A 22,769-nucleotide genomic window follows, 5' to 3' on the forward strand; every position below is an offset into this window, starting at 1 on the left:
AGTAGTTTCTTTGCTTACGCATTAGCTAAATACTTGATGTCCAAATCACAAGCAAAAATTAAAATGGCCAAATATTGAACTTGTCCTCTTCTACAGAACACTTCTATGGGTTGTTTTAACTTGTTTGGGTTTGTTATTGTTTTGCTTTTTTACCTAAAATCCTGTGAAAGTGTCATACAGATTTTTGAGCTTGCTTCTGAGAAATATGGCACATTAAGTTGACTAGAAATCATAGTGTCTCCCTTTTCCCGTATGTGATACATATAACTTTATCATTCCTAGAAGACTCGGACTGTCATTTTGGCAAGGAGCTGCAATGCACCAGTCTGAGCATAAAGGATTTAAGTTATGGATCTTGCAGAATTGGTTAATAACGGAATAAGTACGGCTATTTTTTTTAATCTATAATATTTACAGTATTGCACTTTACTGCACTTAATTGCATTTCACTAAAATTAATGCTGCATCAGTATTATGCCTTAAAACCATATGTCCATCTTTGTTGTATAATTCATTCTTTCTACGTCCTGTAAAACAGTGAGATTCTGATTCAAAGATCTAGGCATTTGGGGGGAAAAAATGAAAATTTGACCTGTTTCTATGGCACAACACATCTCTTTGAGTTCACATAATTCTGGCAAACAGGTGCATTTCTTATTGTTCCCATCTTTCAAGTTATCGCTAACAATTAGTAAATTCTAGTCTCTTTTTTTTCTCCTTTCAAAGGACATAGCCATTTGAGACACACACTTTTTTGTTATTGCTGCTCTTTTTTTTTTTTTTTTTTTAGGAAAGAAAAGAAGGAAAATAAAAATCTGCCTTGCCTCAGATCTGAACTTCCACAATTAAATTCAAACCAGTTCTGCAGCAGCAGCAGCAGCTCCTCAGTGATGGAAGAGATTCATGGCAGTGAAATAATACTGTTGGCAACAAAGAAATGTCATCTTTAATGGAGACCAGCCCCAAGGATTTATTATTTATTATTATTACTATTTGTTTTGCTTAGTTTTGTTCTAATATATTTCTGATCTTCAAAACGTGTTTAGTTTGACACATGCACAAGGTAGCAAAACTGACAGCAGCAGATAACGTTATGCTGGAGCGATCACTTTTGCCAGGGTCAAAAATCCAAAATGTCCCCAATGTTCACAGATTAACATAATTTAGAGATAGTTTCCTTTTTTTTTCTTTTTTCTTTTCTCTTTTTGTGATTTTTTTTTAACTCTCTTTTCTCTCTCCTCCCACCTACTTTGTCCTCCGAAGAGTCTCTGACCGGCGGGTGCGCGTTTGCTGCTGGCGTGTGTTGTGTCCGGGGCCCCGCGGCGGGCGGAGTGTCCCCACCGCGCCACGCGGCTCCTGCGGCCGCCGAGTCCCTGGGGCCGGCCGGGCCAGCAGAGCGGCGCTCGCACACCTCGGGGAAGGGGAAAGGAATAAAAACGAAACACAAAAATAAAATAAACCAAAAAAGAGATAAGGCGGCAGGGCGGCCGGAGCTCTCGCTGCTCGCCCCGCAGCCAGGGAGGAGGAGGATGAGGAGGAGCGGAGGGGCAGAGCGGCGGTCCGTGCGGGTCACACGCCCGCCCGCCGCGGGCACCTGGGGCGGGGTGTGACGGGGGGCTCGGGGCAAGCGTGTCAGAGCCCCAGGGCCTCGGCGTGCTTGCGGGCCTTCAGCCGCAGGTCGGCGATGCTGGAGTTCTTGCTGTTGCTCTTGGCGGCGGCGGCGACCACGGCGGCGGCGGAGGCGGACTCCGCCAGCGAGGCGATGGGCAGCCCGAAGGGCGGCGGCGGGAACATCAGGTAGGGCGCGTGGGCCGCCAGGTGCGGGTGCAGGTGCGGGTGCGCGTGGGCCACGCCCTCCAGCTGCAGCTGCGCCTGGACCTGGGCGGCGGGGCAGAGACACGGCGTCAGCCCGAGCCAGGGACACACGGACAGACAGACCCCGGGACACGCGTCCCCAGCCCCGACCCTGCCCGAGAGCCCGGCGCATGGAAACACCAACTTGTGAGCCGAGTCTCCCCCGCAATCAGGGCGGCAAACCTCCGCTCCTTGCCCAGTGAAGGCACAGAGACCCGCTTGACCCTCCTCCTGGTGATTTCAAGTAAATAAATAAATAAATAAATAAATAAATAAATAAATAAATGCTGCCCTACGCACGGGCGCCAACAAGTGCTAAATAGCTAATTTTTTTTCTTTTTTTTTTTTTTCCAGGGATGTTTATTTATACCTTGCTAAAAACTCTTTGGCCGTGGGTCCCTTGCTATACCCGGCTAGTGTTTGCTTTGGAGCTTTCTAGACTTACACAAACACATTGGGTTGACTGAGAGATTTCAGCTTCGGGTAGGTTCGGGGAGGAGTGGGGGAGAGTTTATTTATGTATTTAATTATTTTGGTCCAAATATGTCTTTTAAAAATCAATACAATTAATCTGTCAGCTCCACGTGTCTCCGAGATGGAGAAGGTGGTGGAGGGTCCCTTTGGGCTGGAAAAAAATCAATTCCCCGATTAATTGACACAAAAAAAAGAAAAAAAAAAAAAGAAAAAAAGAAAAAAAAAAAAAAGAAAGAAAGAAAAAGAAAATACCGAGGGAGGGAGAGTTACAACCGGCTGGAAGCGGGAATGGAATTTCATCGCCCTCGTCCTGGTTTTCCCCAGCGGCTTTCCCCGGGTGGCTGCGCCTCGCTGGGCACGGACCCGGGCCCCGCAGTGGCGTCGGAGTCTGCGCTCCTGTCGCCACTGCCCCTGTCCTGGCTGGCCGTCAGGGTGGCAGAGCATTTGGGAGCAGGCTTCCCACCTCCAGGGTGGTCACATCATCGGAAAAGGACAGGACTCAACAGCCCGCGCGGGAATGAGGAGGGCAACTACACCGCAAGGGTCCGCAGAGTGTTTCCCCCTCCTGGTTTGGCCCAGCGGGCGAAGGAGCCGCCCCTGCCGCGCTCTCCGGGCCAGGAGGAGCCCAAAGCCCCCCGGGCTGCTCGGACCTAGCCGGGCCGGCCCGCAGAGGGCGAGCGGGCTCGTTCGGGCGCTGCCGGGCCCGCCCCGCCCGGGGAAGGTGCTGCGGCCCCGGGAGGCCGGTGGGGTCCGCGGGCGGCCCCGGGAGGCCGGTCGGGCCTGCGGGCGGCCCCGGGGCCCTGTGCCAGCCCATGGCACGGCGGCGGAGGGCTCTGAGCCCCGCCGGCGCCTCCCGGGCCGCGGGACCCCCCGCTCCGTCCCGAGCAGTGCTGAGCTCCCGAAAGCCGGGCGGGGGCTCCTTCGCGAAGTTTTACAGCCTGTTTTTAATACGTGCCAACTTCTATATAAATGGCACTTGTAAACGTGTCCGGCTTCCTCCCGTGCAAACGAATGGGGATCGGAGCTTACTGGGGGAAAGTAAAATAAAACCGGAGCTAACTACCTGTTGGAAAGGCATCCTCAGGGCTCCCATATTCACATAGGGGGCTACTCTGCAGGCGTCTAAATGGCTGGCGGTTCCCAGGATCACACCTGCGGAGAGACACAGGGCCGGGTGAGTGGCGAAGGCGCCCGGGGCTCCGAGGCCGTCAGCCCCCGGCCGGTCCGCACCCCTAACCCACCTTTGTGCATCTGGTTTTCCTGCTTTCGGCACTTTGCTCTCCTGTTCTGGAACCAGACCTGTGAAAAGAAAGAGCAAACAAAAACAAAACAACAACAAAAAATGGAGGTGGCCCAGGCAGCTGCTGAGGGAGCATTATCTCAGGATCTAGGGATGGAGGGGTGAGGCCAGTGACTGCACAGCTTTGCTGCGGTCTCCCCTCGGGAGCAGTGGAGGGGATGAGCTCGGCCCCAGGCGGAGTGAGCCCCTCTCTGTGCTGCTGAGGGGCTGTTCGTGGGAGCTCCTGCTCCTTGTTGTGGTCCCTCAGTTGAACCCAGGAGTTGGGAAGCGCTCTCGCAGAGGGAGAGACCGGGAGCCTGCCGCTCAGCACGGTCCCGGAGCGCCCCGTGTCCCCTGGGCAGGCAGTGACAGTCTTTCTGCCACCCGTCTGGAGCGACACTTACAGTAAGACCACTCGCAGGACGGAGGAGACCCTCGTACCCTTCCCAGTCATTTTAAGCAGCCCGGGAAGAGCCAGCGTGGGCCAGGTCAGACTCCGGGATCTGGCCCCCAAGAGACTGGATCTCCTGCCCCCTCCCGAGCTGGGCTTAAAATCGATGATCTCTGACAAGATGCGAGACACTCAACTTTCGCGAAAGGGTCTGAATCATTCCCCGTTCCATAAATGTTAAAGAAAATAAAATCCGCTTCCGTAGACCTCTGGCCAGACAAGAACAGCATCTTTTGCAGGCTGGGATGTAAAGAAGTGCTCATGCCCCTACCCGAGGAACGCCTGTAATCCGATAATGCTTCCCCAATTCCAGCCGTTCTCACTCAAACAATCGAAGAACTTTGCAGTTGCCACTGCGCTTCCCGTGCCTCTTTTCCAGGGGCATTTCAGACTTTCATTACTTTTCCCCTTCTGCCGTGCTCGATTAACATCGCCCCAAAACATCATCAGAAACGCGGGCCAAAATATTTTGCGGATCCTTATCTTTACACCAAAACCTACCGAATATGGATAAACATTGACTTTCACCGCTGATAAAATCTTGTGGCTAAGTAAACACCTACAACCTTTGATGTTCTTGCACTTGCTAAGAGATCATACGGTTAATTAATACTAACTGCACTTCCTACATCAAATTTTCCCTTCAAGCTTTCTTCAATTGCCTTAATGATGGTCATTTACAACGGAGTAATTAGTGCAAAGAAAGGCTTCCGAAGGCATTAATTACCTCGGGTACCTCAGTGATTTCCTTAAGTAGGAATTGGCCTTCTCTGATTTAGCGCACCATTTCTCCTGCCCGGGGTGTCTGCGGGGGAAGCGCGCAGCGGGCGGCTGCGGAGCGCAGCGGGTGCGGACAGACCGACGGACGGACGGACAGACGGACAGACCCACCCACCCACCAGTGCTGGTTCCTGTCCCTGGCGGCTGCCGCCAGCTCAGCCCTCCCCGTGCTAAGCGGGCATCGCTGCCGCTCCGCTGCCCTGCGCAGCACAGCGCGGCACAAGCACAAGCCTATTTTTCCTTACCAGCAACACGCAAATATTAGCAGCATGCATCGCTTCTCCTTTTTAGTGGACCGTTAGGGATTTATACACATGCACAGATGTATTTAAATATGAGCATGCAAAATATTATCGAGCGGCAGCGACAATAATACATCTTTTTTTACTGTGGTAAATCCTTGCAGGAAATCTCCTTGTATGTATTCCCCGTGCCCCCCCCCCCCCCCCCCGCCTCGACAAAGCAGTGTAAATTGTCAGAAGAAATTTAAGCAGCGTTTAAACAACTTCTCTTGCAAATCAGAACATCTTTCAAACCGAAATTATATTTAAATCTGGAAAACGAAGTGGCCTTTCCCTTTAGCTACGAAAAAATAAGGTTATGAGGAATAAAAGTGATGAATTAGCCACTGCATTAAGCGATAATAAATCAGGCTTGGTGTGATTCGCGATCAATTCCAATTAGTCATGAATATGCTAAGTAAAGCACAGTACACTGTTTTAGACAGTTATTTCTTCATTAAGGATCACTCAGTGATTTCTTTCACAAATGCTCTAATCTGATTTCCTTTTGATTTCCATTAGAGACAGTGAATAATGACATTTAATTTAGCCCTGCACCATAAACCCAAAGATATTTGTTGTAATTGAATTACTGCCTGCTCCTCACTATGGTCTCATAACTTTCAATTATAACCCTGACAGCTGGGTGATATGAGTTTCCAGTACAACACTAAAAATAAAAGGTTAATAAGGACTAGCTACCATAGGAGCTTCAATTTATTTACAGCAAATTTCCACGCTAAATTGAAACTATATCCTTTAACAGCAAGGGACAAGAGGTTCAGATAGGAATTAGAGTACAATTCTGAAAGTCTTAGGGGGAAAAAAACCCCAAAAAAACAAACCTTTCCCTTTTCTGCCTTTTCCTTTTTTTTTTTTTTTCTGCTTCTACTTATTGATGGATATTAACTCTGTGCTTATTTCCTAATTAATTGTCCATTTTCCCTCTTTTTCCTCTTTATACCTATTTTATGTATAAGGATTTTTTTAATCCACACAAACATCTTTTATAAAAATAATAAATACTTTTTTTTTAACCTCAGTCATAATCTCCTCCTGATTTTGGGGGGAGGCTTTTTTTTTTTTTTTTATGCTGTATGTGTGTGCTGTTTTAAGCACTTGAAACACCAATTTTCCTGTAACTATGAACATCCTGTTAAGGTGCTCCTCAGTAATAAAGTACTTGAAAGAAAGAGTGCAGAATTCAATTACAAGTAATTTATTTTTATAGAAACAGTACATCAAGGCCTTGGAAAGATATTACAGAGCCCAAGTAAGAAGATCTGAGAAGATGACATAAGAGTTGATGTCCCCTTCAGCAAAAGTTTAATCTTTTCATTAATTTATATGGTGTGGTTAGATCAATCTTCCAGGAGAAAGTAGGCCAGCTGCACTCTGAACCCCTGCAATATTCCCTGCAAGATGCCATTCCTAACGCGTGTGCCCGGCACCATCCCTTGCCGTGCTCAGTTTGTACTGAGAATCAGAGGAGCTCAGGGGAGAATAAAACCTTAAAACCTTGAAAGAAGACCAAAAATAAAAAAAAAGAAAAAGGGAGCGAAAGCAACTTAGGCACTCCATTTATTTCAGGATCTGCCTCCAGGAGACAGTTGTCTAAAGCGAGGTAGTGGCTTGCTCAGGAAATGCTGGCTGAGCAGTGTGCTGTCAGCTTGCCTTCCACGCTTAAGGAGGGGCTCCAACAGAGCCCTCTCCCCACTCCAGCCCGGGGCCGTGTTTACCCACTTCCCGCTGTGCCCCAGGAGTGAGGTTAGGGCATGGAGCCTCCGTCTGTGCCCACAGGGCCATACCCTGCCCGCGTGTAGCTACCCGCACACTCCTATGGGCAGGTATACATACACATGGGCACCTCTTATCTCCAGGGTGTCAGGGCGTTTTGTTCACTGGAGGGGTTGCCTTGGTGACTTTTTCTTCTTGAGTTTTAGTTTGGTTTGTGTCTGTTAGGCCAAGTATAGAATTTTAATCCAAGAAGATATTTCCTTCAGGTTTCTCCTGCTCTGGGCCTGCTCAGAGAGCCACAGGTTGATCTTATTTTTTCTAGGTAGATTTTTGTTAATTATTTCTATGTTGGGGGTTTTTGGTTGGTTGAGGGTTTTTGTTTCTTTTAATATGACATCTGTTTTGTGGAAGCATTCCCTAGTTGGCTTGGGGGAAGAGGGAGTATTTTTCCTCTGCATCAAACTGAAAATCAAATTTTAAAATAATCGATGTAGAGCCACCCAAACAGACAGCTCTGGTGCCCCCAGGACTACAGCAAGCCGGATCTATTTTCAAGATTTCGAGGTCTAATTGGCATTTAGCTGTCTCTGAAGTGGGATGGGAGGGACGGGGGGAACCTCCACCAGATGGGGTGGCATGCATTCATACGCTTGCTGTGCGAATCAGAGCCGGCACCTTTCCCCCGGCTCTGGCTAATCCCGTCCCTCAGCACCCAAACTGTCTAGCCTTATTCAGGCGATTGTTTTCTGGCCTTTTTCTTTTTTTCCCCCTATAATGGCCCCATAATAGAAAAAGCGGGAAGAGAATAAGGATTAAGGGGGAGTAAATGGCACGTTTGCAAGGAGGGAGAAAGAAATTAAAAAAAAAAAAAAAAAGCAGTTGTTCAGTTATTACAGACTTGTCAACACTATCACCACCCAACCACCCTACCTCATACACATAAAAAAAAAAAAATTTAAACCGCCTTCCTAGGAAACACTAGACACGGGCAGATATTCCCAGAGCAGAATAACTGTTTTGCAGGACAGGTACAGCAGACTTGCAAACAGCCTTCCTATCACACGTGTCACCTCTGCCTTCACCTCCCCGTTCTGCATGGAACGGGGCACTGTGCTAGGATCCGCTGGCAGTTGGGAAGGGAGGTGAGCACGCTTCCAGGAACAGAGCCTTTCTCTTACCTGAACCCTAGCTTCAGATAGTCCCAGCCTCTGGCTTAGTTCCTCCCTCATGAAGGCATCCGGATAGTGAGTCTCATCAAAAAGTCTTTCCAGCTCGTTCAGCTGCTCTAGTGTGAAATTGGTTCTGCTTCTCCTTTGTTTAAGCTTGGTCTGTCCGTCTTCATCTTCTGACTTCACATCTTCCCTCTTCTCTTTGCATTCGTAGATCCCTGCCGGGAGGGGGAAGAAGAAAACGACGCTGAGCCTCCCCTCGCACCTCTTCCAAATTCTCCCGCACAGGGGTCTCCCTCCTCGTCCCCAAACTCAGCACAACTTGCGGGTGCAGTTGGCGGACGGGTCAGGAGGTCCCCGGGCAGGCCCTGGAGGGCGAGAGGGGCTGAGCTGCGCTGCGGGCTCCGCGCCGGGCCGGGGACAGCTCGCCCCAGGGCCGGGGGAGGAAGGGAGCCGAGCTGCCTTGCCTGTCTGCTGCCCTGTCAGGAAAACTGTACAGATACATGTCATTTTATTTTCTTTCCAGGGTTAGGAGGAAGCCGCTGATACGGGCAGTTCGGGGAAGGGGTGGTAGGAAAACCGCCTGCCCCCCGATACCTCCAGGCATGGGAAGACGTGGGGGAAGGGGGTTTCTCCCGCGACGTTTTCTCCCAAAGAGGGTTGTGCAAGAAGCTCCCTACCACTGTCATGGTGAAGCCTCGATGATAGTATTTGTGTCGTAAAAGAAACTTTCCCTGGGCGTGAGACAGAGACCGCCCGTCTCTCTCCTCCTTTACACCCCTCTTTTCCCCAAAATACCTGCCCGCGGCTCGAAACCCCGGGGGAGGTGGTCCCTGTGCGGGACAGCGGGCTCCAGGGCCATGGGTCACCCCAGCCCCTCGGGAACAGCAGGAACCCTCACAACCTTCAGGGACTCCAGCAGGGCTCTGCGACCAGAGGCAGCCGCTGAGAGTGCTTGCCCCGGGCCGAGGGAGGCTGTGGGGGCAGCGGTAAAACAGTTCCCCTTTTCTGTCTTGGGTAGGGAGATTTCTTTTGCTTTGGCATATTATTTCCTACGTTTTTATTTTTATAATTTCCCCCCCTTTTCCTTAATGCCAGGAGGTCTAAGGCACTGCCCTTCTTTCAAATCCAGCTAAGGAAAGAGGAAGGGATGCTGGAGCGAGGGACAGCACTTGAGGCGGAACCGGTTCCCCGGGATCCCCTGCCTGCCTGCGGCGCCCGCCGGGTGCGCATCCAGCGGGGTCCCGGGACGAGCCCGCCCCAAGTGCCTCCTTTGTCGTGCCTCCCCTTCTGCGTGGTGTGGATTTCGGGGCAGTCGCATCTGCGGATGATCCCAAATTAATTCCCCTTTTCCTCACCAAGTACACAGGTATTATATACGTGTATACATGTGTATACACACACAGAGAGAAATGTGCTCATGAACATATATTAACCTATATATTTAGGAGCATCCCAAAATGCAAATTATAAACTGTAAGTTAATTAAACATAATAAAGCGTCCTGGACTGCATCTAGGCTTAAGTCAGGCCGGACCCAAGCCGAGGCATTCGTTTTCACTTCCAAAATCAAAACTGTCTCTGGCTGTGGTCGGTCCCCCGGGCTCCGGGCTGATACTGGCTGCATAAAACTTTGGGAAGGGTCTGGCCTCCGGATGGGGAAATTCGCTGGTTGGTTTTAATGGCGTTTTGTTCTCATTTCTCCTGTAAAGGGAATCCCTATGAAAAGACGAGGGTGCTAACCCAGCAAATGCCTAGGGAAAATCAGGCGCGTTCAAAAGCTGTCTCTTTTCCGAGGCTACAGCATGTCCGTGATAGGTATAAAATATTAACTAGCATATCGGTGGGACTGAAATCACACGCTGGAATCAGTTGAAATTAGACTGAAACCTGGCATGAATTTAAACTGTCACAAGCATCTCAGCTCTTTCCAACTCCTCCCTTCCATCCCCACCCCCAGCCCCTCTCCGTAGATTAGATTAGCTAAACATACAAGCCAGAATTTCGATTCATGGGGAAAAAGGCAGAGTAGTAGAGGGGTTTTTTCGTTCCTTCTCATTCTATTTTTAATTTCTGAAGCATGCCCTGCTTTCATTTTTTAAAAAAATCATCTCCTGCATCGAATGATTCCCTTAAACTGAATCTTCTCGTTTTTCAATCTCTCGATCAGAGAAGGAAAATAAGCAGAGCTGAGTGGTACTGGCTTGTGCAGAAATATGGATACCCGAATACGGGATTATACCTCGTTCTTCTGTTTGGGGAGCAGGTAGAAAAGAGAAGGATATTAAATAAAAGTTTGGGCAGTAAATTTAATCTCCCAGTGTTATATTAAACAAGATCAAACAGTAGGAAACAGCTGAAAGGCTGCTTGCTGTTCCCCAACCTATTAACCGGTTTTTATTACCCCAAGCTAGCCAGTAGCTCCCCAGGTAGGTCCACCTGTCTAACTTGCCTAGAGACACTTTCTCAACTTTCTAATCCCTCCGTCCTTTTAATTCTCCTCTTCCCCTGTCAGCCTGTGCAGGATTTTTAGTTGTCTTGGTTTAAAAAAAATTTTTTTTTTTAATTGTCGTTGTCTTTGATGTTGCTTAGAGAAGGGATGGGGTCGGCGGGGTGCCGTGCTGGGCTGGCCCAGGTGAGAGGGCTGGCAGGGGACCGAGGGACCAGTGTCGGCCGGGCCGGTCGGTGCCTCTGGCCGCAGCGAGGTTCTGTCTCAGCGGCTCCGGGCCGCTGCCCACAGCCAGGCTCCTCTCCTGCTTCCCGTCCCCGCCGCTCGGAGCCTCCGAGTAGGGACAGGCTGACCGACCCAAGACAAAATGTCCAGAGAGAGCCCTCTCCGCCTCCCGCTTTCTCCCCGAACAGCAGCAGCATCCTGACGGCCCGGAAGCAGGAAGAACAGGTCTCCCAAGGCATTAAAACTCCCCGGACAAGGTTTCCTCGTACAAAAATACACAGATAGAGACAAAAACGTCTGACGTGCTGCGCTGCCCCCTTCCCCCGGGCGAGAGAACGCCTAACGCACCGGATCGATTTCGGATGTGAACGGGGGCTGGCGGGGGGGCAGCACCGAAGTTGTGACTTATTTTTCGCGGCTACGTTCACGTTATGCATGCAGGAGTACGCGTTCCTAAGCCTGTGTTCCCGCCGCGGGAGGCAGGCAGGCAGGGAGGGAGGCGGCCGCCGCAGGGAAGCGGGATGCGGGGAGACCATCCCGCTCGCCCCGCCGGGGCCGCACCGGGGCCGCACCGGGGCCGCGGTGGCCGAGCCGCCCCCGCCGCGGAGAGCCAGGGGCGGCCGCCGAGGGGACCGGGGATGCCGGCGAGAAGCGCGGGGCGAAGGGCTCCCAGCCCTGCTCTTACCTTCCGCTGTCCTGCCCGTGTTGAACTCCTTCAATTTGTCCTTGTCGCTCTCTACGTGGTCTTTGAAAAGATGCACCGGGCAATGGTTGCTGCTCTCGGTCATGTCCTGCAGGTTAGAATCAGAGTTTCCAAGCTCCCTAGAGCGAGCCAACCCACTCTCCAAAACTTCCCTGTACGTGATGGTCTCCTTCTTGTTGCCGCTGCCACTGCCGCTGCTGCTCTCTTTGCTTTTCTGGTCAAAAGATTTGGATACAAAAGCCGTAAGTTCTTCCATGGCTGCCCGGTGATCTTATCCACAGAGATCCACTTGTTTTCAATCGGAGATGTGGCCGTCCTCCGCACGCTGTTTTTGCACGTAGAAGATGGGCTGTATAGGGTTAGATCACTCCTGCTGTTATTTATGCCTTTCAATTTGAGATCACACTATTTATACATGGCTACCTCAGCCCAACCCCCAGCTCTCCCTGTCTCCAGCAATTACTGACTGCTCCATAGTCGCAGGCGGACTCCGAGCAGCTATCTCCCCCACCTCAGTCCAGCAATTGGCTTTCTTTTCATTTCATCACTCTTTGGCATCTTTGCACCTTGATTTAGGGAGGCAAAGAGGCAACGGTGAAAAAGAGGGGGGGAGAGGGAGACGAAGAGAGAGAGAGAGGGAGAGGGAGAGAGAGAGGGAGAGGAATAAAAGGGAGGGAGGGGGGAAGAGGAAAACATGAAAATAGGTATCTACATTCTGTAAATGGGTTGCAGAAATGAGAGTCGAGGAAGACTTAATTGATTTTAAGGACATCCTGTGCGTGGCAACACTGTGAGTAAAAACGGACCCACAGCTAACCAAATAACTGAGCTCCTGCAATTAAATGTATCGCTGTCAAGAGGAAAGGAAAATGAGTGTTCAATAAAAAGGTAATGAATAAAAAGCCGGAGATGTGCATTTTTTGGTAATCATTGGAAATTCTACCTGATTTGCTATTTAGCTAATTTCTCTTAAGTAAACGGTGAAAATAATCGGCGAAACAAACATGCTGTTTTAAAAGTGTTGCCTGTTCTGGCTGGCGGTGGGTGGGTGGGTGCACGGAGGGGGACGTGTGCTGCAGCTAAACAAGTTGCGAGGTGCCTCGGAGCTCCGTGTCGGTGTGTTCAGAGGATGTGGGGTGGGTTGTTTGGCTGTGGGGTATCCGTAGGTAGGGAGTCGCTCCAGATGTATGTGAACGTTGCAGGATCTGTCTTCTTGTTTATTGTTACTATGTTGTCTGAAGGTACTGTAGGGGGAAATTAAAATCTGAAATGTTTCTCTGGATATCGAGCTATCCTGCTGCATGCAGCAGAGGGATAATTTGTTAACACGGGAGTGTGTACACGACAAATAGAGCATTAAACCTTTTTTTCTTTTTTTTTTTTTGCCCCAACGAAACATACCCTGCCGGATTTAACATAGAACTCGCAATAATTTCCCCACCTTGATCTTGGTAAGCTGCAGTTATTTTTGTTGTACTCCTGGAATAATTATTATTCTGTGCGCTTGAATAGCTGCCTGAAATTCGTCTCCAGATAACAGCGCCGGCATTTCCAGCGCCTCTCCGCACCGTTTGATCCCCCGTGCGGAGCCGACTTCCCAGCTATTTATTTCTGTCTCTTCTCCTCGGGCTTTAACGCGAAGGGTTATTCGGTATTTGGAGGAATTTTGTCTTCTGGTCGTTTGGCTTTTTACGTCCTTCTCGTTCCCCCGCCTCGAGTTTGAGATAATCAGAGCTCATCATCACGCCACCCTCTGCTCTGAATCGCAACCAAAGCAGGCTCCTTGTTGGAGCAAGGGGCCATTGTTTCTTTTCCGGGGGAGTGTGGAACTGTTCTGAAAATTAGCAGAACATTAAAACGCTAAAAATACGTTTAATTAATCCAAAGGCGCCCCAGCACCAGAGTTAACACTTCCACAGGAGGAGGGGGAAAAATAATAATCGAGGAAGCAATTAATAAAGGGCTTAAAAAAATCAATCTCCCCCTGTGCGAATTTAAAATGATTATCTAGCGGACAAGGATTGATCATTTGATCTCGGCACTGCGGATATCCCTGACATTTATTATATTGTCGTGTCTCGGTGGCATCCTTCCTCCAGAGTTCGTTTAACAAGTGAGGGAGCGGAGGAAGCCTTACAACTTAAAAAACAGGTCTTGTCATCGCAAACGCCAATCAAATCCGAGGCTCTAATGTATATCACACGGCACCACATAAATAATAAAGGCAAACGATAGACGGGGAAGTAATCTATGGCTGAGGAAAGATCCCGGCACGACACTCCGCTTGTGCCTCTCTCTGTGCATGTAAGGGCTCGTGGAGGATTGTCGTGCGGGCTGGTGCGTGCTGCGAGGGTGTCACGGACACGCGGGACACGCGGGGACCCCGGCGCTCACTCCCCGTGGGAGAGGCTCCGTGCCGGGGCGGGAACTTCCCCATCCCTCGGCTCGAGCGGCACCGATCCCCGCCGTGCCCGGTCTCCCTCTGCCTCCCTCGCAGCAAGCAGCAATCAAGGATAAATATTTACTGACTCCGCGTCCCCAGCGCTGGAGAGGCGTCGGCTTCCCCGGGCTGCCGGAGTTTGCACCGAGTCCGCCGGATCCCTCTCTCCTCCCTGTCGCCCCCGTCCCGCTCTCCTGCCCGCAGCTCCCCCCTGCGCCCAGCCCCACGCCTGCAGCCTCGCCAGCGCGGCCGCGCTCCTCCCGGAGCCCCCGGCGCCTCCTGCCTCTGCCGGGCTCCTGCCCCCAGGACAGGGGCAAATCCCCTCCTCAGATAGAGGTGGGGGGAAAGCTCTCCTGCCTGCTCCACATGCCTCCCTCCCTGCTTCCCAGCAGCGCCCGGTGGGGTGGGAAGGTGGCTGTCCCCGCTTCCCGCAGGCGCGGGGCGCAGCTCGGCGCCGGGCACCGCCACCGGGCGGCCTCGACGGCAGCGGGGAGGGCCCGGGGGAGCCTCGCAGCCCCGGGGAACTTGCCTCAGACTCGCTCCGAAAGAGAAAAGCGAAACAAAGCACCGGAAAGGGAAAGGGACAAAGCCGGGAAAATAATAAAAACAAACAAACAAAACAGGACCAGTGCAAAGTTCAACTCTCCCGGGGACCCGGCCGCCACCCCGCGGCGCGGACCCTGGCGGAGCGAGCGGCGGGGGCGCGGAACCGCGGGCATCCCCGAGGGCGCGCACGGCCCGGTGCGCAGCGCGGAGCTCCGCGGGGAATGCCGGGCCCGGCTCGGCCCGTCCCAGCGGCGCGGCAGGGAGCGGCGGGAGGCGGGGAGCGCCCCTGGGCCCCCCTCTCTGCGCAGCCCGCGGCTTTGGGGGGACTTAGGGCAAGGTGGTGCAGGTGGGAACAAAACTGAGGGGCAATTTTGTCCCCACTACAAACTTTGACGGAGGGTTCAGAGAGGAATTACCTTTATTGCTGCTCTTGATAAATGGGCTGGGGAGGAGGGATGCAGGGAGAGAGAAAGAAGGAGGGAGAAAGAGAGAGAGGAACTGCCGCCCAAATACCATTCTCTTCAGGAACGGAACTCCTGGGACCCTGCCGCAAACCTAAAAAGTCACCAGCGCTCCTCGGAACTTCCCTCTGCCCCCGGCTCCCCGCGGCACCCTGGGTACCTCTGTGCGGTGCCACAAGCCACCCCGCTGTCCCCGTTTCCCCCTTGCAGGACAGGCCGTCAGCGGCACATTGAGGGCTGTCCCGACTGCCCGGCCCACCTGAGGGCACCATGCCCCCAAATCCTCCTCCTCCTCCTCCTCCTCCTCCTCCTCCTCCCTCCCTACTGCCCCGGGGCAGGACAGGAGCCCTCTGCCCGTCTGGGGGTCCTGAGTGGACAAAAGGGATGGCCCGTTTATTCTGCCCCTCTTCCCTTGCCCACGCCATCCCATCGGGGCTGATTGCTCCCCACGGAGCCGAGCCCGCCCCCGGTGCCCCCTCCCCAAAGCGAGAGGGGGCATCTGCGAGCAGGGCGGGCAGCCTGGCAGCGGAGAGTGCGGATCTTGGGCTGCAGAGAGAGGAGCTTTTATTTAGCGTGGTATCAATCCATGTGTCATTTTTTAATTCCTCTTCCAAAGGAAGCTCTTGACCACTGTGGTTTTTCTCCGAGTTAAACGAGAGGAATAATCATGAATGAGTTTAAACGTTGCATTAGCTTTAAGCATTTCCGAGGCAAAGTATTGAATTTCATATTTAAAGGAGGAATTTACGTTTGTACATTTACTCGTGGTATGACGTAGGGTGAAACTGATTTCCTCCCACTCTCCCCCCTTCAGCTTATTTTGGTCGGAATGGGCCAAATAAGCAAGCAGAAAAATCATCGGTTTAATCCACGTTTTAATAAGCGCTGACCCGGAGAGCAAGATTTTGTTGAGTAGATAACGGAGTCCTCTCTCTCTCCATCTCGCTCCCTCCTTCCCTCTCTCTCTCTTGATTAATTCAGGGACTGTAATCATGGACATTGTACATCAAACCTTTCTGCTCACGCTACAGACTCCTGCAGATCTTTATTGGTTTACATGAAAGCGAGTAAACATATTTCAGAGGATGCCCTTTCAATCTGGCTCCATTTCCACAGCACATAATTCCAAGGACAATTTGTTTTAATAATAAGAATGGATGCAGTGTTAATGGTTTTCAATTTGTGTTTAAAAAAATTAAATATTTATAAGTATCGATCGAGGGTTTCAGGATTTTACAGACGTCTTAACACATTTCATAGATGGGATTTTTTTTTTTAATTTAGAAAACTGCGTCGTATTCTCTTTTATGCTGTTTATTGATTTAAGCAGCATCCGTGTCTCAAGCGAGAGACTAATAGATTTTCATTAAAATAGGCTCTCTTAATCCTGATTGTGAATGGATATGATTGATCCATCCAGCACACTACACATCTATAATATTAATAAAGGACATTATCATGGCAGGATTTGCTTTTCTGTCATCAGGGTACTTTTGTTTTTTCCCCTTCCTTGCAACCTTAAAGATTTATTTGGGAGCTGTAAAATAGCCCACAGGAGGGAGACGCTTTGGGAAGAATACATTTTTTATATTAGATTTTTTTTGGTGGTGGTTTTAGTGGAAAGATTTTTTTTTTTAATTTACAAACTGCTGTGGCAACATATGGTGAAAATTAAACTGTTTGCCCCTCAAATCTAATCTTAAAACATTTATGTTGAGTTTTATTTTTAGAAAAACATCTTTAAAGGAGAGGAAAACAATCTTGCATGAAAAGTAAAATAAAGAACATTTGAAAGGCTATAGTTTAAACTAACAATAGCCTACTTCACCGGCTGACGCTGCTGGACTCGTATCGTACCTGATGAATATGTTACGAAGTGGTCGGGACAGCAGCGGCTACAGTAATTAATGGACTGTGACAGAAATGCTAAGGGGCTTAATTGTCTTTATTCCGACTTGTAGTAACGCAACCAAAGGGATGCATTAATTCACTACAAAAACACATAAATGCGCTCCTCTCTCCCAGACCAAGGTACAAGCAAACACACGCGCTCACACACGCACATCTCTTCTATATCACATTGTTAATTTTTTAATATATATATAAAGCGGTATCTTTCCAGCAACGTTAATTACTCATATATTCATTACGAGGAGACTAGACGTGTTCAAATCCTCATCTACTTTTACTTCTGCGAAATTAAAACATTCACGAGGTGAATTACAATAAGCAATTGCCTTTGTGTGTAATTAATTACGATGCAGTGGGCCAGCATAATGGGCGAGTAGTCCCCTTGCTTTCAGTTGCCCTGGATAACTCGAGCAGAATAGGAAGAGTCTGTGAGGGGAAGGAAAAAAAAAAAAAGGAAAAAAGTTGAGAGCTGTAAAGTTTGTACTGAGTTTAGCAACACGAAATACACACAGAGAGACTTGTTTGCCTTCTCTAGTAATGTGTGAGGGACGCTGCAATTTTGAACTCTGTAATAATGATTAATAAGTCAAAAGGGCATATTTTTCTTTTATGGTATGCAGCGCTCAAGGGAATATTCCGTGTATGTCTTTAAAACGAAGTAGGAATATTTACACACATGCACAGAGTTAGCAACAGCACCAAAGAAAGAAAAAACCCACGAATATTTCAGTGAACTATTACATTTTTTCAATTATTTCCCAATGAGTATTTCAATGAACTGTTACATTTTCCCAATTCACAAGGAAGATTTATGGGATTATTAAGATTTCTAGTGGAAATATTATACAGTGGAAGTTTATCGTCTCTCAGGGATTGTACACCATTTGATATCAATTTCCAGATGTTGTGATCTTTTTTCAGAAAATAATTGAGTATATTAACTTCTTCCCTACAGAAGACTATTTAGGGCTTTATTTATTTATTTACTTATTTACTTATTCTGTTAAGGGCGCAACTACTTTCCTCCCACCCCTCCCTTACAGAACTAAATTGTTGAAACATCGGAGTGAACTTCAATCAGATAACAGTTTAATACTCGAGGGAAGGAATAATTTATTTGCCACTTTATTGCCAGCAGAATCCCGTGCATTTAGCCATGTTTCAATATAGAAACGAGGTACATCCGAGAGCCGATTTCGCTGCCCCGCGCCGCGGGCAGGGCAGGAGGCCCGGCGCGCTCCCGGTGGGCGCTCGGCCGGAGCCTCCGCGGGGCCGCGCCGGGGGCCTGAGCTCGGCAGGGGCCGCGCAGGCGAGGCACGCCAGGAAGCCCACGCGTGTTCCTGAGCGCCACGGGTGCTCCTGAGCGCCACGGGTGTCCCTGAGCGCCAAGGGTGTTCCTGAGCGCCACGGGAGTTACTAAGTGCCACGCGTGTTCCTGAGGGCAACGGGTGTTTCCTGAGGGCCACGCGTGTTCCTGAGGGCCACGGGTGTTTCGGCCACGGGTGTTTCCTGAGCGCCACGGGCATTCCTGAGCCCCACGGGCGTTCCTGAGCGCCACGCGTGCCCGGCTGGGCGGGCGGGTGCCCGAGTGAGCCCCGCGGGGCGGGCAGTGCGCACAGGCGCGCGGGCGGGCCGGACAGACAGACACCCGCCGGACGGACAGACAGACAGACAGCCGGCAGTCCCGCGGCCCCGCTCGTCGGCCCGGCCCGGAACGTCCCTCCCTCCCACTCCCTCCTCTCCCGCCGCTGCGGCCTCTGTTCCGGCGGCCCCCGCTGCCCCTGCGGCGTGCGAGGCGGGATTCTGCCCGGCCCGGCCCGACCCGCCGGGGGAGCGGAGCAGCAGGCAGAGGCTTGGCAGCTGTGCCCAGGAGAGGCGCAGGGCAGACGCTGCCCTCGTGCCCTGCCCCCGGTTTCGCAGCCTGCGGCTGGCCGGGTGCCCCTGCCCCTGAGCTCTCCCTCGAGCCCCGGGAGGGCAGCGCTGGGTGTCGGGGTGTTGCCGTGGCCTCTCCCTCGAGGAAGGGTCGAGCTGGGTCCCCCCGGTGCCCGCTGAGCCGGTTCCGGCCACGGCTGCCGCCCCCGGCGGATGCGGCCCTCGAGATGCGGACACAGAGCCCCCCTGCCCGGCCGCCGTTGGAACGAATGGGGCCGGCCACAGCCAGGTTTCACCCCAAAAGAAAGAGCTTAGGGCTGAGTCGAGCTTCAATGCCCCTACAAGGCGAGGTGGGGAGCGAGGGGGGTAACATTTCACAGGTTACCTCACCTCGCGTTTATCGGGGTTGTTAGAGGGAATAAAAGAAGTGAGGGAGAAGGAGAGAGAAAGAAAATCAACTTTAAGAGACTCCGGGTTTAAATAGCAGCCTTTGATATTTTGACAGTAAAATGGAAAACACTTAACAGGAGTCAAGTTTTGATGTCTGAGGCTGGCAGCGCCCCCTAAAATTATATTGTCCTGCCTGCTGCTTCAAATTGGACCCAGGACCTTATAACGTCTCTCCAGGTCTTTATCTGAAGGCTTTCTGATTGCAAAACCATAACTGTATCATTTTACACCAGTCAACTAAGCAAGTGGCAGTGGAATAAAATCCACAAAGTGCACACACATACCAGCTCTACGGCTAAAGCAGTCTGTTCTTTGCAAGTTGTAAAGGCCTGCAAATTAAATACCAATTACTGGAAGCAATAAAATGTTTTTTATTGCATGAAATCTACTTAAAACAGAAAAGAATAGTCGTTTTATTTTGAGGAGGGGGACGGGGGGCAGCTCACGAAGACATATATTGGCAGAGAAAGATTATATACAGCGCGTGCACAAGGCCACAATGGAGACATTCTGTGGCCAGCAGCAGGCAGGGCTTCTCCCAGCAATGTGCAGAGGGGGGTTCTGCAGAGGTGCTAATGATAGGGATTATTGTAGGTGAGACTTGGGGAGGTGGGAAGCCGGGGAACAGTAGCTCTAGATAGGAGCAAGTGGTGCAAACAAGCTATATGATAACAATCCAATGTGCTTTTGAGGTCCTTTCCAAATGAGGTATTAAGGGGCTGGTGATGAAAACTACCTGAAGTCTCCTCCTTCCCCTGCCCACTTTTCCTTTCCCTCTCTGGGGAGAAATGGGTTACTGGCTTTCTATCTTATGAGCATCAAAGGAAAGGCTCCCAATCTCCTACTGTGCTCTCTGGTGGGGGAGCCCTCTGAGAGGCAGCAAGGAAGGGTGCTGCTCCCTGGAGTTACCATTTCTGCCATTTTCCCACAAATATCCACAACTTTCTGCAGAGCAAAATGATGTCAGCACACCTGCCAGTGGGAGGAATGTTTACACAGATGAGACACCTTCAGCCTTGCCTGAGTTCAGGTCATTCACCACAACACAGTCCCGTGTCTAGCACAAGGAAAGAAGAGTGGAAGTAGCCAAGTCATACTCTGGCAGAGGAAAAACAGTGTGATAAGTGATATTACAAACTTCACTTAATATGCTCATCCCTTGAACTGCACATTGAAAACTCTCTCCGATATGTGTGCCCTAGTCCTAATTTCCCTACTGTTTCATCACTCCTAGAATATCCCATCCTTGTGGTTCTCCTTATGCTGTGCCTGTGCTTCATCTTTTCGTTCTCTCAATGCCAGGAACTGCCTGTGAATGGGACAGGACAGCCCTTGGTATCACCTACCACGCATGATGGGTCATGTCATTTGTGCTGGTGGAGGTTTGCATGGTACTGCTTTAAACAGGCTTTGAATGAGTGAGTTTTTTTTTTTTTTTTTCCAATGACAAAAGCAATTTGAGGATTTCAAGCTTGTTTCTTAACATGACCTCATTCTGAGTGAACTAGATTCTCCCACTAACCAGAGTGTATCATACACAGCCAGGCTATGGCAAGACCTTCCAAACTAATTACCCACAAGCGTGCAGGCTTTCTGTGGATGAATTGGATTTAGAAATGCTTGAAGACTAGATTTGACTAGACTTAGAAACACAGGGAAAGCTGAAACTCTGCCATGTGGTTTACGGCCACTTCAAAGCTTGCCCACGCTTGCCATGAGAAATCTACAAGTTTTGAAGTGAAGGATTTAAGTGCTCCACTGCTGCTTGTAGTGTGAGGAGAGCAAAGGTACAGGCAGGCACTTGGCCTGGCCTAGAGGAGCCATCACCACGAGAACTTGGGTGATGGAAAGGGCCCTGGAATGGTGCTCATTTCCAAGGAGCCCTTAGAGATGGTGGTCCTGAGGTAATTGGGAAGTGATGGGGTCTACCTCCACTCCAGCACCAGTGGAAAGAGTGATGATGCTGGGCCTGCTGGCACCAGTAGGGCAACAGCGAAATACTTTCTTTCCTCTGTTCAAAATGGGGGAGCCTTGGGTCTTATTTTCGCAGATGATAGTCTTTTTTTCTCAGTTGAACTTTCCCTTCATCCCTGAAGCAGGAAGTGCCCTGCCTGTGGTTGCCCAGGGTTCACTCACAAGGGCTCAGTGGCTCAACAGTAAAGGTGTGGCTTTCTGATCTAGTTGGGTCTCCTGATATCAGCCCCAAGGAAACAGAGGCCCAGGGCTGACATCAGATCCTTCTGCTGCACTGGGCCCTCATTTAATGCTGAGTGAGAAAAAACTGTGGGGAGCAAAAGGTTTAATGGCATAGTAATGCTGCTCTGTTTGGGGCAGAGGGGTGAGAGTCACTGTTGTTAGAGACAAGAGTATTTATTCTTTTTTTTTCCTTGAAGAGGGGAATTCTGTCCTCAGCATTGCTGTATAAGTAGGACTTAGGCTACTGCACACCAAAATTGTGGCGTGTGCTCCCGTTTACACCCCTTGCTACATGTCCACACACACAAATATTCACCCATTGACGAGGCTGTGGAGGTTTCTGGTTTTGTTTAAAAATTGGCTGCCTGCAGCCTCCCCTTAGTTCCTCTGGGTATGCCTGAGCAGCTGTGGAGAGCTGCAAGGCTAGCCAACAGACCTTGTAGCCCCCACAGATGTCAATTAGCTTCTCTCGGGCTTCCTTTGGATACACTCGGGTCTTGAGACCTCCATGTGCTGACTTATTTGTAAAGCATGAGTTATTCACTAACTCCGTGTTACTAATTAGAAGATTATCAGCTCTTGGTGGTTCGCTTGCCTGCTGCAGGGAGGTTCCAAGGAAACCCCCGTACAGATCACACTGGAGGAAAGCTCCCATTGATTACTGTGGAGGAACACTCCTGCTTTACGCATTAAAGAGCAACTGGAGGGATATGAAAGGTTTTGGAGACCCTGAGTGCCTTTCCAGGCCTGGGTAACCCAGAAAACAGCTTGCTGCAGCTGCACCACGCTGGATTGGTGAGAGCTGGCTGGCTGCTGGTGGAGTCCAGCCCAGGTATGGGGGCCAAAGATTTTGGGAAAACATGCAACAAGCCCATATGGGGCTGTAGGAGGGGGGAAAGCCTGCATAAGCCCTTCTGGCAGCTAGGAAAAGCCAAGGAGCTGGGTCCTAAAAGTGCAAAGAGGAAGAGAACAGTTAAATACATTGCCTCTAGACACTGCAGCTTTTTAAACTAGTTAAACTGACTGCACTCCTCTGGGAATCCGTTTTAGAGGAGGCAGAATTGAGTGCATCTTTAATTTGCCTAATTTTCCTCATCCTATATATTTTTGGATCCTCCCTGTGCTAATGAATCCTTGCTGAGTTCACGGGGAGTGAAACTTGTTAATATTAGCAGAGGTCACTGTGGCCTTTCTGGGAGCCATCGCTGTCCTTCCTGTGACTCGACCGAGCGCTCGCCAGGGTCACACCAGGAAGGAGCAGGGTCAGCCCGATCTGCCTGAAGTTTAACCACTTGCCTTTGATAGAAGGCACACTTTGATCCAAGGTGTGGCATGAAGTGCAATATATAGTTAATATTTATAAGCTTATGTACAGAAAAAAAAAAAAGAAATAAGGAGGCAGTGACAGGAAAGTGTTGGTGCAGATAAAAACCACCAATGTAAATTAGGAGACAAATCTGGGAAGAAGAAGAGGGTTTGGTGATGTTGCTG

At 50.3% G+C, this 22,769-nt stretch overlaps 1 protein-coding gene across 1 annotated transcript; it reads right to left on the reverse strand.

The window, feature by feature from the left end:
- Positions 1-1,122: 1,122 nt before the first annotated feature.
- SHOX (SHOX homeobox) lies at positions 1,123-12,245 on the reverse strand. The gene is made up of 5 exons (XM_074535722.1): positions 11,385-12,245; positions 8,035-8,243; positions 3,570-3,627; positions 3,392-3,480; positions 1,123-1,878 (listed from the first exon to the last, which is right to left on the reverse strand). The coding sequence occupies exons 1-5, from the start codon at positions 11,656-11,658 to the stop codon at positions 1,633-1,635; spliced, it is 876 nt and encodes a 291-aa protein (XP_074391823.1). The 5' UTR covers positions 11,659-12,245; the 3' UTR covers positions 1,123-1,632.
- Between the last annotated feature and the right edge of the window lie 10,524 nt (positions 12,246-22,769).

Source organism: Zonotrichia albicollis, chromosome 2, assembly GCF_047830755.1.
Source record: "Zonotrichia albicollis isolate bZonAlb1 chromosome 2, bZonAlb1.hap1, whole genome shotgun sequence".
NCBI lineage: Eukaryota > Metazoa > Chordata > Aves > Passeriformes > Passerellidae > Zonotrichia > Zonotrichia albicollis.

Excerpts from the sequence above, each read along its gene's own strand:
- SHOX (XM_074535722.1), bottom strand. The coding sequence starts at position 11,658 with ATGGAAGAACTTACGGCTTTTGTATCCAAATCTTTTGACCAGAAAAGC. Across the intron at positions 8,244-11,384 it reads CACGGGCAGGACAGCGGAAG|GGATCTACGAATGCAAAGAG; the intron begins GTAAGAGCAGGG and ends CCCTCCCGGCAG. Across the intron at positions 3,481-3,569 it reads GGAAAACCAGATGCACAAAG|GTGTGATCCTGGGAACCGCC; the intron begins GTGGGTTAGGGG and ends GTCTCTCCGCAG.